This window comes from Cloeon dipterum, chromosome 4, assembly GCF_949628265.1.
Source record: "Cloeon dipterum chromosome 4, ieCloDipt1.1, whole genome shotgun sequence".
Taxonomy (NCBI): Eukaryota; Metazoa; Arthropoda; class Insecta; order Ephemeroptera; family Baetidae; genus Cloeon; species Cloeon dipterum.
Window position 1 is genome coordinate 29,138,215 of NC_088789.1, and position 16,063 is coordinate 29,154,277.

At 37.9% G+C, this 16,063-nt stretch overlaps 1 protein-coding gene across 1 annotated transcript; it reads left to right on the forward strand.

Annotated features, from left to right (window-relative positions):
- Positions 1-13,913: 13,913 nt before the first annotated feature.
- LOC135943707 (putative ankyrin repeat protein RF_0381) lies at positions 13,914-15,536 on the forward strand. The gene has a single exon (XM_065490370.1). The coding sequence runs from the start codon at positions 13,914-13,916 to the stop codon at positions 15,534-15,536; it is 1,623 nt and encodes a 540-aa protein (XP_065346442.1).
- Positions 15,537-16,063: the final 527 nt, after the last annotated feature.

Here is a 16,063-nt window from a genome sequence, read left to right on the forward strand (position 1 = left end):
CAATAATGAATTTTACCACAGTAAATCGTCCTTGTAATCTTTTAGGGACTTTTCTCTTTATGCAGACTGTTCCGCTAAACATTGCTAAAGAGCAGATTGCATAAGCGTGCAGTGAAAATTGATGGGTTTGTAGCTTATTTACATCAGATTTAATTTAAAATATTATTCTAGCACATATTGCATTAAAAAGAAGCTAAAATTATTTTCTATTTCTGGACTGTTTATCAATAAAGAAAGAATATCATGAATTTTTCTAAACTAATTTAAACAGAGAAAATATTTGTATTTAAATCTGGACAATATATATACCAACTGGTCAAAGTTCAAGTCTTAATATGTTCTTTTCAAAATGATTTGAAATGTTTGTAATTGTGCAACTTCTAACAAAATTTGATCTTACTTATAAATAAAATATAATTGAATGTCACTCGTTGTAATTTGAGACCACGTGGTTGACCGTAGAAGCCACCGTCCGCTTGCGGACGCCATTCGAACGACTTCGTTGTCACTTCCAGGCAGAAGGACCGCGCAGAGGCTGCATCTTCATAGATCGGCACTAATTTGCTCGCCGCGTCCAAGGGAACTTTTATAATCTTAAATGTTCCTTTGACATTGCTGCCCGCTAGAGCCTTGGGCGGCGAGAAAAAGGAAAAACTGCTGATTATAGGGTCTTTTAAAAGAATCCTCAAATGACTCGAGCCAATTGAGATTATTTTGTTTTCAGTGTAACAGATTTGATTATTTATTCCACTCACTTGATCTACATATTCAAAAGGATTTAAAGAATTTATTAGATTATGCAAAAACAGTGCTTTTTATAGCTAATTATAGTTAATATACTATTAAAAATACGGTTAAATCTGGTTGGTTGCATATCTAGTCAATCTACTTTCCTTCACATAGATGGCGCAATTAATTTCTAACTAACCCACCTTTGGAGCGGCGCTGCGATCGCCTAGCCACCTTTCTTGAACCTTCTAATCAGGTTCAGGTGGTCTGTCTGAGATGTCGTTTCAAAAGGCGCTGTGCTTGATTTGCGAGCTTCCGACGGCGGACGGCGCTGTCCTCGCTGTCCACGTTGACAAGGAAAAACTGCAAACTTGGTTTCTGAACGTCAGCGGACACGAGTTGGCAGAGGAAATCGAGGACGAGGACAAAATTTGCTACTTTTGCGCCTGGCAAGCCGAGTGAGATTCTCTCACGAATTTAGGAATTTCTATTATTTATTTATTTATGGAATTTTCTCCTCAGGTTTCTTTGGAAATTCAATGGAATGTCAGACGAGGGTTTGGTTTGGTGGAATTTGGATTTGGACGACGCAGCAAAAGAGCTGCGGAAGCATTACTTCGGTAAAAATTAAATTTATTTAATGTTTTTTTTTCCAACAACTATGTTTACAGAGGGAAATGTTGAGCAATGCTGGGTGCCACTGGAAGAAGTTGATCTGCCCGAAAGTGAAGAAGATGAAACCGAAGAGGATGGGGAAGAATTGGAATCTGAGACACAATGCAATATTCCTTCAGAAAAGAAAAAATGTCTCTACTGTGGTAAACTACATTCATACTCGCGCGATTTGTCAAAGCATGTAAAGCAATCACACAAAGAAGCTATCAGATGTGAAAACCATAATTGTGCCACATATTTTCACACAATCGAGGAAAGGGAAAAACACAGTGCACAATTGCATGAAACGCCGAAAGAACAGAAAATATTCAAATGTCATTTTTGCTGCAAGGAATTTATTGGAAATTGTAATTTCAACCATCATGTTCGTCGTGTCCATGGTGAATTTCCAGTCAAGTGCACTTTTCGTGGATGCGTCTCGTTTTTCAAAACTGATATCGAAATGAGGGCTCACTTTGACTCTCTTCACAAAACTGATGGTGCAAAACTGATTGATTGTGAATATTGCGAACACAAGTTCTGTAATAAATACGTTTTACATAGCCATATTGCCAGAAAACACACGAAAAAAACACTAAAATGTGATGATTGCGGCAAAATGTTCTCAAGCAATTCAGATTTATCCAAGCACGTGAAAAGAGTGCACACACTTAAGCGCTGCCGAATTTGTAAATTAGATGTTTCGGCCGATTATTACACTAAACACATTAGAAAGTTGACATGTATTCGCTGTAAAAACAAATTTGAATGTTCAGGTTTGTACCAATCGCACCTGAAAAAGTGCAGAGAAACTTTGTTCAAATGTTCCAAGTGTCCAAAGAGCTTTCAAAAGTCTTCCTTGCTTGTTTACCACATGAAAAGAAAACACGGAAGTCGCGAATGGCGTGGCTTGAAGCACAAAGCCCTCGGATTCAAGTGTGAACCCTGCAAAAGGTACTACAAAAGTGCGAAACTCTTGAAACAGCATTCTAACAGAATGCACAATCAAGCCAAATTGAAGCATTGTGCCCACTGCCCAAAGAGTTTCCTTTTCACTACTAATTTGATTAACCATCTCGCTAAGAAACACAATTTGTTTGCGCTTGAATTTGAATGTGATAAATGCAAAAAATTGTTCATCTCCATGAGTTATCTTCGCAAGCATATCAAGTCTACTCATTTGAAATACATTTGAATTAAATTTTAAATCAACGCTTTCACTCAAATTGAGAAAATATTTACAAAATATTCATATGTGCTCTCTCTTTTATTCATCTCTGAAGTATCGAAATTCAGTAAATTACAATGAAATTTGCTCACATATTTTTTGATGTTGATGTTATACTACAAAGTCAATAAAATCATTTAATTGTTAAAACCGTAAACTAAATTATTTTTACTCTCTAGATTACACTCTACTTTCTGAACAAACCTCAAATCACTGATATTCCCATTTTTATTTATAAAAATGAGATAAAAAGTAATTTTTACTAATAGACATTCTTCTCTGTTATTCATTTTAAAGTGAAAATAATAAATTTGTAATAAATATGACCTATTTCCACGTCAGTAGTTTTTGTGGGACATGATATTAGCTCAACAAACGAATTATAGAAGCTAATTACAAAAGAACAAAGAATTTGCGAGAAGGTGGAATTATGGATCACCAATAATTTATCTAAATATCTTCTTCCTCATGCGATATTCTTCTTACGTAGATGAACGCGTTAAATTGACCCACGCGTCTCCTAAGTTGGCCAGCCAACAAGTGGATAGATTCACAGGACGCAAAATCTTTTTCGAAATAGGACAGAAAAAATTGCAGAGCGGTGAATTCTATCTCAAATTGGTCAATTATTTTAGGTTTTTTGCCCTTGCATTGTAGAAGGTCTCTACGCCAAATATATTAGGTAACTAGATAATTGACGGTGTGTAAAACTACAAATTATGAATTCTCTTTGATTTTTTTAGCCGATAGTGGGTAGTTTTTGTAAATCTGATGCTTAGAACCCGAGACTAGGAATTGCAAATGTATCGGAATTTGAAAAATTCCTTTTTTCTCGAGCTCTGAAGTGGAATTTGCGGAATTTGTAGGTACCAAAATCATCATTATTGAATTTTCTTCATGGTTCACATACTTATCATGCGATGAGACAACTTTGAACATCATGTACGAAATACATCATGTTTTTTTATTTTAAATTATCTGATCTTTCCTTTTTGACATAATTTTAAAAGTTTTTGCTACTGCAAACTTGCTGCTGGAAATAGAAATAGATGAAAGTCGGATAAGGCAGGTTGCGCTCGCTGCAGCTTGTCTCATCCTTAAGGGTATGCAACACGCATCGAGGCGGTGATAAATCATCAGCCACGCTCATTGTCACACACACTGGTCGATCCCGAAAATTCCAGAAACGCTCTGGTTTTAGAATATTGAAAGTAAAAATGCAGAAATTATCCTTTCCCAGTGCCATGATCAAACTGCCGACGGCGAAAAAGAAGTGCTTTTGAAGGCTCCTTTAATAGATTAATTTTAAAATAAAATTACCCTGTTAACGTTACAACTCTGTTTATTTGTTTCGGTATTTGAAGCTCGTAACCCCATACTCAGGCACAATTGCTGACTTTGAGATTTGAATGCATGGTTGGGATATTTTTATACAAATCTTAAAAATGCTCTACCGTGCATTTCCTGCCACTTGGGAGAGTGACACTTTTAAAAAATCCTAAAATGTGCTTTATGCGCAGAGGTCTTGGTCCTCATGTAATTTAAATTTATTAGTGTTCAATATAAGTTATTTTTTTAATTTTGATGAGATATCTAAATATCCAGTGTTGTAAAAAATAAATATTTGCGCTTAAAAGCAGCACCACAAAAACAAACAAACATTTTTTCCGCTTCAAGCTCCGTGGCAATTTCGCTGCTTTGATTTGTTTGTTACTCTATAACACTTTTCTTTAGTGTGTGTTTGTTTAATTCAAGTTTCAAAGTTCACAAACAAGGCGTCCGTCCTCCTGGCAGTCGGTATTTTCTTTCTTTAGTTATTCGATAGCCTTGTGATTAGCTGGTTGTCCCGACACGCAATATACCACAGCTACTCGAACAGCTCTCTCAATATTTATTGCTGTTTTTTTTTTTTTTTTTTTTGTTACGGAGATCTTACAATTCCACCCAGTGCAAGTAAAATGGCTACAAACAAGAAGAACGAGCAGGGTCTAACCCCCTTGATGATCGCAGCCAGGGACGAAAACCTCGAGGCGTGCATTGCCCTTCTGCAACAAGGAGCCGATGTCCATGCAGAGACAGAGTCCGGCGAGACGATTCTGCACTTTGCGGCGCAGAACAAACGACACGGACATGAAATTGCGTGGCTGCTGGTTCACAAACACAAACTGGATGCCACGAAGAAAGACGTCAAAGGAAATGAAGCCATCATTTACGGAATCAGGAATGAAAACTTCAGGTTTGCCCACGAATTGTTCCGCTTGCGCAAATGTGAGGCGATCAACCTTTTCCATTTATTTATATCGCTGAATCGGTCCGACGTCGCACTTTTGGTCCACGCGTGGAACCCCCTGCTCATTAGAGAGGTGGATGGGTACGGGAGGAATGCCCTACATCTTGCCGCCGAATTTGCTGACCTCAGAGTGTGCCAATTGATGGTTGGGATGGGGATCGATGCCGCTTCCAATTCTTATTTCGGGACAGCCTTGCACCGCGCCCCCCTGAATAAAAACCACGGCATTGACATAATTCGGTATTTAGTCTGCATGAAGCTCGACCTCAACGGAAATTCACCGGGTAAATTTTTGCCACTCCATTCCGCCTTTGCCGCCGGTCATCTCGAAATTGCAAAAGAAATGCTGAAACTTGGTGCTCGTTTGGACAATAATTCAAACAACTATCTCTTCTATACGATTTCCGTGAACAATCTGACAAGTTCCCAGTTTATTCACGATCAGAACGACCAACTTGTAATGCGCATGGATCGCGACGGCCGCACAGCTCTGCACATAGCAGCAGAATTTGCCGATGCGGAAATGTTTAAGTGGATTTTGAGTACCGGAATTGGCTCACAGTGTTTTCTCGACAAGTGGAAATTCTCGATTCTCCACCACGTAGCTTTTAACAGGCAGTTCGGGTCGCAACTCGTGCGGCTATTTAGCACCATTGGAGTTGACCTGAACTGCACAAATAATGATAATAAAACGCCACTTTTTTACGCGCTGAGGGCGAAAAACCTGGACGTGGCGCAGGAGTTGCTGAACCACGGCGCCTCTTTAAACCATGAAAAACAAGATTTTAATCTGCTCCAGCTGTGCGTTATGAACAATTATCTCGAAGGCGCCAAATTCGTGCACTCCAAAGACCCAGAACTTGTGCGGAAACTCAGTGTGGGAGGCAAAAACTCGCTCCATCTCGCAGCCTCGTTCGCGGATTTGAAAATGTGTCACTGGATCGTAGGACTGAATTTCGACGCAAGGGGCAAGAGTGAAGCAGATGGCAACACTGTGCTTCACTTCGCTGCATTTAATTTAAACCATGGTGCGAGTTTAGTTAGATTTTTTATTTCAATGGGCGTGAATGTGCATGAAAGAAACTGTGCCTCGCAGACAGCGCTTCAGGCTGCCCTTCTGCAAAAGAATCACAGGTTCGCCGAGGAATTGCTGTGTGCTGGTGCTTGTCAGTTCAAGGCGATTTTCGATTCTGTTAGCATTGAAGAGCTGAAGAAAATCCTAACCAATGGTCAGTCTGGTGCTTTGGTTGTGGACAATGCAGTGAAAAAGCAGTCTCGACAAACTCAGAGAAGGGGTGGTGTTCGTAAAAGCTGTACGCGAAAACCACGGGCTTATTTTTGTACTAAAAGAAAGTAGTTGAAATCCACGCCGTGAGTGGCTTCATTGAACTGTTTTTTGTTTGAATTTGTTTTGATGGGTCGTGACAGAAGCTAAATATTAATCCTTGCTTAAAAATTGAAAATAATGATTTAATTTTGTTTTGTTATTATGAAGACAACATGTTGCTTTATAATTTTTAATTCTCTTAAATGTTTAAATAGTTTTGCTGATGGATGATGTGAATAAATCGATACTAGAATGTTTAAATCATAAATCTGAATTTAATTTTAATCCCTAAAACCCAATTATATAAAACATTATTAAAAATTAAAAAATATTTTTAAATTTAGATTTTAAAGATTATTATAAAAATTATTTTTGGAGATTAAAACTAAAGCTTTTATCTGACGTGGTACTACCCGAAGGATTTGATCACTGATCCCATCGGTAGGCTGCCACCTCCCCGTTTAACGCTGGATGTATCATAATATCAGCCGCGGCAAAAGTGGCCGTGAAAACCGATGGTCGATCGGTCAGCTGGCGGTGGAAGCTTCGTCCGCGCGGCGCGCAGCGGGGTATCATAGTAATAGAACAGCTGAAATATCAGAAACTCCTGAGAATGCCTTAAAAATGCGAGCTAACGGGCTGTTTCTAACAATGAAGAAGGTATTATAACTAGCATATTTATTAAAAAGGTTAAATATTGGCTTTACTAGTCGAACTATGTACGAAATGGGTGCTTGTAACTAAAATATTTAGATGGTGTAAACAAAATATTGAATAAATCACGCAGCCTCTAGAATCAGTGAAAATTATTTGATTTAGATCATTTAGAAAAATCGATCTTTTCCGTCAAAACCGTTTATTAATTTCTATTTCATCAAGTAGCAGGTCTGATCAGTCTGATGGTTAGCGAATCAGGCTTGAAATTCAAACATTAAGTAATTTTAATTTGAACCACTGACGTTTTTGTATGCATTTCAAAACGACCTGACTGAGTGTAAAATCCACAAAAACGAATTTCACTACAGTTAATCGTGTACTCTCGCACTGGCTATCATTTTTATAAAATTGTTGACGACTTTTTTAAAAAGCATGAATGTATTTTGACCTAGAGTGAGAATAAACAAACAACATCTCTTAATGACTATAACGTCCTTTCATTCTATATGCTGTTCAGCCAATCATTGCGATGCTGCAGATTGCATATAAACGATACAGTAAAAATCGATTGAATTTAGCTTTATTACGCTAATGGTATTAATTAAAACCAACATTTCTATTTCCTGCTATCCAAAGTTAATTAAAAAATTATAAATGGTCTTGTATTCAACAACTCTTGCTGCATAGCGGATATGAAGACGAATGAGGAACATTTTCTTTCGGCAGCCAATTAAAGACCGGTCCGAGACAGTATGAACTTTGTCCATTTCCTATGTTATCGAGATTTAAATAAAAAAGATTGACTCGAGCAATATGAATATTATGTGATTCCTTCTTGATAAAAAATGGGTAAGAAATAACACAAATTTTAGCTTATTTTTTAATTTTTTTTAACTGCCCACTGAAAAAAGCAGTGCGCTTGTAGGATCCTTAAATAGATTAATTTTAAAATAAAATCACCCTGTTAACGTTATATAACTCCGTTTATTTATTTCGGTATTTGAAGCTCGTAAACACCTGCTCAGGCACATTGCTGACTTTGAGATTCGAATGCATGGTTTGGATGCTTTTACATAAATCTTAAAAATGCTCTGCCGTGCATTTCCTTCCACTACATAGATGAACGGCACTTCCAGGTTTGATGATATATTTATTTAACTTTATAATTTATCTGAGGTATCTCATAATATGCAGCGGTGAAGTAAAAAATAAATATTTGCGCATTATACAAACACCGCAATTAAAAGCATGAACAATATTTTCCTCTATATAACATGCTCCGTGAGCCTTTGATTTGTTTGTTCCACTTTTACACTTTTGTTTAATGTGTGTTTGTCAATAAATTCAAGATTTAAAGTTAAAAAAATAATGCCCTCTGCCCACTGCAGTCCGTGTTCTCTTTCCTGTAGTAAATCGATAGCTTTTTTGTGACTAGCTGGTTGACCCGAAACGAAGAGAGAGAGAGAGAGAGAGAGAGAGAGAGAGAGAGAGAGAGAGAGAGAGAGAGAGAGAGAGCCAACTGTCGGAATAAAATTAAATATTCAAAACTTGTAAGTCATAATATACAATTTTCTACAACTAAGCAAAAAAAAAAATTCTCGCAGAAAATGAATTCATTCACGGGTAAAAATGACATGGAACGTTTCGCCGAGAAGATAAAATTGGGCGCCACTCCATTAATGTTCGCGGCCAAAAACAAAGACCTGAAAAGCCGCCTGGCGCTCGTGGAAAAATGCCAAGACCCCAAAACAACCACAAATTTGGGCGTATCGCTTCTTCACTTCGCTGCCGTGAATAAGAGGCACGGACTGGAAGTTATTTCGCACTTCCTGGGCAAAGGACTCGATTTATCAGAAGCAAAAGACGTTGACGGCGAGGGGCCAGTCCTTTACGCCATCAGGGCAGGAGACTTTAGCCTCGCCAGGAATATTTTTAAGCTTCAGAATGGGGAAACAAACCTGTTGCTCTTCTTTGTTGCCCGAAACAATTTAACTATGGCTCAGCTTATGCACGCAATCGATCCTGAATTGATCGAACACCAGGACGCAAAAGGTAATAATGCCCTCCACCTTGCGGCTGAATTTGCGGACCTGAAAATGTGTGAGTGTATTATCAAACAAGGCGTAGACGTTAGAGCTCTGAACGATATAATTTCGTTTTATATTCTTTTGTTGTAATAATAGTGAGAAAATAACATCTTTCAACAGTCGCGACGAGGCCCACCATTATTCCGCTTTAAACCAGATTCCCTAACAGGCGAGTAATCCAAATGTAATACTTTTGTCTTTTTCACTTGTGAGTTAGAATTCTGTGCGGTTGCGGATTTGGTGCAAGAATCCACACACAACAACCGATATTTGTTTTAAATCTACAATAATGAATTTTACCACAGTTAATCGTCCTGGTAATCTTTTAGGGACTTTTCTCTTTATGCAGACTGTTCCGCCAAACATTGCTAAAGAGCAGATTGCATAAGCGAGCAGTGAAAATTGATAGGTTTGCAGCTTATTTACACCAGACTTAATTTAAAATATTATTCTAGTCCATATTGTATTAAAATGAGCTAAAATTATTTTCTATTGCTGGCAGTTTATCGATAAAGAAATAATATATAATGAATTGTTTTAAACTAATTTTAACAGAGAAAATATTTGTATTTAATTCTGGACAATATATATAGCTAGTGGTCAAAGTTCAACCGTCTTTATATGTTCTTTTGAAAATGATTTGAAATATTTGTAACTATGCAACTTCTAACAAAATTTGATCTTACTTATAAATAAAATATAATTGAATGTTACTCGTTGTAATTTGAGACAACATTGTTGACCGTAGAAGCCACCGTCCGCTTGCGGACGCCATTCGAACGACTTCGTTGTCACTTCCAGGCAGAAGGACCGCGCAGAGGCTGCAACTTCATAGATTGGCACTAATTGCTCGCCGCGTCTTAGGGCACTTTTATAATCGTACAGTAAATGTGTAAATGTGTCTTTGACATTGCTGCCCATTAGAGCCTTTTGCGGAGAGGAAATGGAAAAACTCACCCAAAAGCACGGATTCAAAGAACTGTAAAAACTGCTGATTAGGGTCTTTTAAAAGAACCCTTTGAGACTCGAGCCAATTGAGATTAATATGTTTTATGTGTAACAGATTTGATTATTTATTCCACTCACTTGATCTATATATCAAAAGGATTTAAAGCAATTTTTAGAATATGCAAAAACAGAGCTTTTTATAGTTAATTATAGTTAAAATAATATTAAAAATATGATTATATCTGGTTGGTTGCATACCTATTAAATCAACTATTAGCCTTTTTTCGTTCTCATAGATGGCGCGATGAATTTCTAACTAACCCACCTTTGAAACGGCGCTGCGATCGCCTAGCCACCTTTCTGGAACCTTCTATTCAGGTTCAGGTGGTCTGTCTGATATGTCGTGTCAAAAGGTGTTGTGCTTGATTTGCGAGCTCCCGACGGCGGACGGCGCTGTCCTCGCTGTCCACGTGGACAAGGAGAAACTGCAGACTTGGTTCTTGAGCGTCTGCGGATACGAGTTAGCAGAGGAAATCGAGGATGACGACCTGATTTGCTACTTTTGCGCCTGGCAAGCCGAGTGAGATTATTTCAGGAATTTAGGAATTTCTATTATTTATTTATTTATGGAATTTTCTTCTCAGGTTTCTCTGGAAATTCAATGGAATGTCAGACGAGGGTTTGGTTTGGTGGAATTTGGATTTGGACGATGCAGCAAAAGAGCTGCGGAAACATTACTTCGGTAAAAATTATATTTATTTAATGTTTTTTTTCTAACAACTGTGTTTTCAGAGAGAAATGTTGAGCAATGCTGGGTGCAGTTGGAAGAAGTTGATCTGCCCGAAAGTGAAGAAGATGAAATCGAAGAGGTTGGGGAAAAATTGGAATCTGAGAAACAATCCATTATTATTCCTTCAGAAAAGAAAAAATGTCTCTACTGTGGTAAACTATATAAATTTTCGCATCATTTGTCACATCATGTAAAGAAAACACACAGAGATGCTATCAGATGTGAAAACCATAAATGTGCCACATATTTTCACACAATCGAGGAAAGGGAAAAACACAACGAGGAAGTACACGAAAAACCGAGAGAACTGAAAATATTCAAATGCGAATTTTGTTGCAAGGAATTCACTGGAAATAGTTACATCAACACTCATGTTCGTCAGGTCCATCGTGAATTTCCAGTCAAGTGCGCTTTGATAGGCTGCGTTTCGTTTTTCAAAACTGATTTCGAAATGAGGGCTCACTTGGACTCTCTTCACAAAACTGATGGTGAAAAAATGATTGATTGTGAATATTGCGAACACAAATTTTGTAATAAATACGTTTTACAAAGCCATATTGTCAGAAAACACATGAAAAAAGCACTAAAATGTGACAAATGCGGCGAAATGTTCTCAAGCAATTGTGATTTATCCAAGCACGGGAAAAGAGTGCACACACTTAAGCGCTGCCGAATTTGTAAATCAGATGTTTCGGCCGATTATTACACTAAACACATTAGAAAGTTGACATGTGTTCGCTGTAAAAACAAATTTGAATGTTCAGGTTTGTACCAATCACACCTGAAAAAGTGCAGGGAAACTTTGTTCAAATGTTCCAAGTGTTTAAGGAGCTTTCAAAAGCATTCTTTGCTTGTGTACCACATGAAAAGACAACATGGAAATCGTGAATGGCGTGGTTTGGAGCACAAAGCTCTCGGATTCAAGTGCGGACCCTGCAAAAGGTACTACAAAAGTGCGAGTGTCTTGAAACAGCATTCTTACAGAATGCACAACCAAGCCAAATTGAATCACTGTGCCCATTGCCAAAAGAGTTTCCTTTCCACTTCTAATTTGAAAACTCATCTCGCGGAGAAACACAATTTGTTGGAGCTTGAATTTGAATGTGATGCATGCAAAAAACAGTACATTTCCAAAAGTTCTCTTTGCAGGCATATCAGGTCAATTCATCTGAAATAAATGAAAAATTAAATTTCGTGGAAAATCAACGCTTTTACTCAAAGTGAGAAAACATTTTCAACAAATTCATGTAAATCAATATGTGCTCTCACTCTTATTCCTCTCTGAAGTATCGCAATTTATCTGATTTCAATGAAATTTGCTTACATATTTTTGATGTTGATGTTATACTACAAAGTCAATAAAATTATTTAATTGGTAAAATCTTAAACTAAAATATTTTTTCTTTCTAGATATTACACTCTACTTTCTGAACAAACCTCAAATCACTGATATTTTAAATTTTCAATATTCCCATTTTTATTTTTAAAAACGAGATAAAAAGCATTTTTTTACAAATAGGCATTCTGCGCTATTATTCATTTTAAAGTGAAAATAATAAATTTGTAATAAATATAACCTATTACCACGTCAGCAGTTTTTCTGGGACATGATATTAGCTCAACAAACGAATTATAAAAACTAATTACAAAAAACAATGAACTTGCTAGAAGGTGAAATTATGGATTACCAATAATTTATCTAATAATCTGCTTCCTCATGCGATATTCTTCTTATGGAGATGAACGCGTTAAATTGACCCACGCGTCTCCAAAGTTGGCCAGCAAACAAGTGGATGGATTCACAGAACGCTAAATCTATTTCGAAATAGGACAGAAAAAATTGCAGAGCGATGAATTCTATCACGAACTGGTCAATTATTTTAGGTTTTTTCTCTTGCAGAAAGGTCTCTACGCCAGTTATATTAGGTAACGAGATAATGTACGGTGTACAAAACTACAAATTATGAATTTTCTTGGATTTTTTAGCCAATAGTGGGTAGTTTTTGTTAATCTGATGCTTAGAACCCGATATTAGGAATTGCAAATGTAACGGAATTGGAAAAATTCTTTTTTTCTCGAGTTCTGAAGTGGAATTTGTAGGTAACAAAATCATCAATCTGGAATTTTCTTCATAGTACACATACTTATCATGGGATGTGACAATTTTGAGACACATTTTCTAAATTTGATAATCATGTACGAATTACACCATGTTATTTTTTTATTTTAAATTATTTGATCCTTCCTTTTTGACATAATTTTCAAAGTTTTTGCTACTGCAAACTTGCTGCTAGAGATAGAAATAGATGAAAGTCGGATAAGGCAGGCCGCGTTCGCTGCAGCGGGTCTCATCAAGGGTATGCAACGCGCAACAAATCGGTGATAAATCATCAGCCGCGCTCAGACTCAGACACAGTTGATCCCGAAAAATCCAGAAACGCTGCCTTGGAATTTGGAATATTGATCGTTAAAATGCAGAAATTATCCTTTCCCAGTGCCATGTTCAAACTGCCCACGGCGAAAAAGCAGTGCGCTTGAAGGTTCCATAAATAAATTATCTTTAAAATAAAATCACCATGTCAATGTCACAACTTCTTTTATTTATTTCGGTATTTGAAGCTCGTAAACGCCTGCTCGAGCATAATTGCTGACTTTGAGATTTGAATGCATGGTTGGGATATTTGTATATAAATCTTAAAAATGCTCTGCCGTGCATTTCCTGCCACTTGGGAGAGTGACATTTTAAAAAAATCCTAAAATGTGCTTTATGCGCAGAGAACTTGGTCCTCATATAATTTAAATTTATTAGTGTTCAATATGTTAATTTTTTAATTTTGTTGAGCTATCAAAATATCCAGTGTTGTAAAAAAATAAATATTTGCGCTTAAAAGCAGCACCACCAAAACAAACAAACAATTTTTCCGCTTCAAGCTCCGTGGCCATTTCGCTCCTTTGATTTGTTTGTTACTCTATAAAACTTTTGTTTAGTCTGTGTTTGTTTATTAATTCAAGTTTCAAAGTTCACAAACAAGGCGTCCGATCTCCTGGCAGTCGATCTTCTCTTTCTTTAGTTATTCGATAGCCTTGTGACTCGCTGGTTTACCCGAAACGCAATACCACAGCTCCTTGAACAGCTCTCAATCTTTATTGCTGTTTTTTTTTTTTTTTACGGAGATCTTACAATTCCACCCAGTGCAAGTAAAATGGCTACAAACAAGAAGAACGAGCAGGGCCTGACCCCCTTGATGATCGCAGCCAGGGACGAAAACCTCGAGGCGTGCATTGCCCTTCTGCAACAAGGAGCCGATGTCCATGCAGAGACAGAGTCCGGAGAGACGATTCTGCACTTTGCGGCGCAGAACAAACGACACGGACATGAAATTGCGTGGCTGCTGGTTCACAAACACAAACTGGATGCCACGAAGAGAGACGTCAAAGGAAATGAAGCCATTATTCACGGAATCAGGAATGAAAACTTCAGGTTTGCCCAGGAGTTGTTCCGCTTGCGCGAATGTGAGGCGATCAACCTTTTCCATTTATTCATCTCGCTGAATCAGTCCGACGTCGCACTTTTGGTCCACGCGTGGAACCCCCTGCTCATTAGAGAGGTGGATGGGTACGGGAGGAATGCCCTGCATCTTGCCGCCGAATTTGCCGACCTCAGGGTGTGCCAGTTGTTAATCGAGATGGGAATCGATGCCGCTTCCAATTCTTATTTCGGGATGGCCTTGCACCGCGCCCCACTTAACAAAAACCACGGCATCGAAATCATTAAATATTTTGTAAGTTTGAAGCTTAACCTGAATGAAGTGTCAGAGAGTGGGCTTCTGCCACTCCATGCCGCCTTTGCCGCTGGGAACCTCGAAATAGCACACGAAATGCTGAAACTTGGTGCAATTCTAGACACTAAAAACTGGAATAATTACCTCTTTTTGTCAATTGCCGCGAACAACCACGAGTGTGCCAATTTCATTCACAATTTTAATGGTGAACTTATCATGAGAATGAATCTCGACGGCCGCACGGCTCTGCACCTAGCTGCTGAGTTCGCTGATGCTGAAATGTTAAAGTGGATTTTGAGTACCAACATCGGATCTAAGTGTTTTCTTGACCAGTGGAAATGCTCGATTCTCCACCACATAGCTTTCAACAGGCAGTTTGGGCCGCAACTCGTCCGTTTATTCAGTTCCATTGGCGTTGATCTCAACTGCAAAGATGAGGGACAAAACACGCCTCTTATATTCGCGCTGAGGGCGATAAACCTGGACGTGGCGCAGGAGTTGCTGAACCACGGTGCCACTTTAAACTCAGAGAATGAAGACGTGAATTTGCTACACCTGTGTATCAATGAAAACAACCTGGAAGGCGCCAAATTCGTGCATTCCAAGATCCCTGAACTTGTGCGGAAACTCAGTGTGGGAGGAATGACCTCGCTTCATCTCGCAGCCTCGTACGCGGATTTGAACATGTGTTTGTGGATCGTAGGACTCAATTTCGACGTACAGGACAAAAGTGGTGAAGACGGCAATACTGTCCTGCATTGTGCTGCGTATAATTTGAATCACGGTGCCAGCTTAGTTCAGTTTTTTGTGTCTAAAGGTGTAAATGTGAATGAGAAAAACTTTGCGTCGAAAACAGCGCTCCACCCTGCCCTTTTAGAAAAGAACATCGGATTCGCCAGGGAATTGCTGCAAGCTGGTGCAGAATTGAAGGCGATCCTCGACGATGAAGGAGTCCAAGAGCTGACCAAAATCGCGAGCACAGGTCAGTCTGGTTGTTTGCTGATGGATAACACAGTGACCAAGGTTGTTCCGTTACGCAGATAACTTAAGAGAAAAGTTGGTGTTCGCTAGATCTCTGTCGCTGTTAGCGTAAACCACGGGCCGGCTCAAGTAAATGAAAGGAGTTGAAATTCACGCCGTGAGAATGGCTTTATGGACTTGTTTTTTGTGTTTTGTTCAGTGGGACTGAAGGATGACAAAGGGAATTTACTTCCGCACTTTTGGAGTGAAATAATAATGTTTTACTGATTTGTTTACGTTGTTGTAAAATCCAATTTATTTTACTTTTAATATGTTAAGTAACAAATTCATATCTGAAATTAAACTTGAGCAGATAATGAACATCCTGAATTTATAACTATTATTAATAACTGTTAATATATGTGCATAATTTTGCCAATGAATGTTGTAAACACATTGCCAAATATAATAACAATCTTTGAAATTTAAATCAAACTTTTATTTCAACGCTTATAAACCTTTTAATTTAAAATAATTTAATAATTTACAAATTAATATTTAGAATAGGAAAATATATGATAAAATCATTAAATATAATTGATAAACTGTAG

Coding starts and splice junctions, on each gene's coding strand:
- LOC135943707 (XM_065490370.1), top strand. CDS start 13,914: ATGGCTACAAACAAGAAGAACGAGCAGGGCCTGACCCCCTTGATGATC.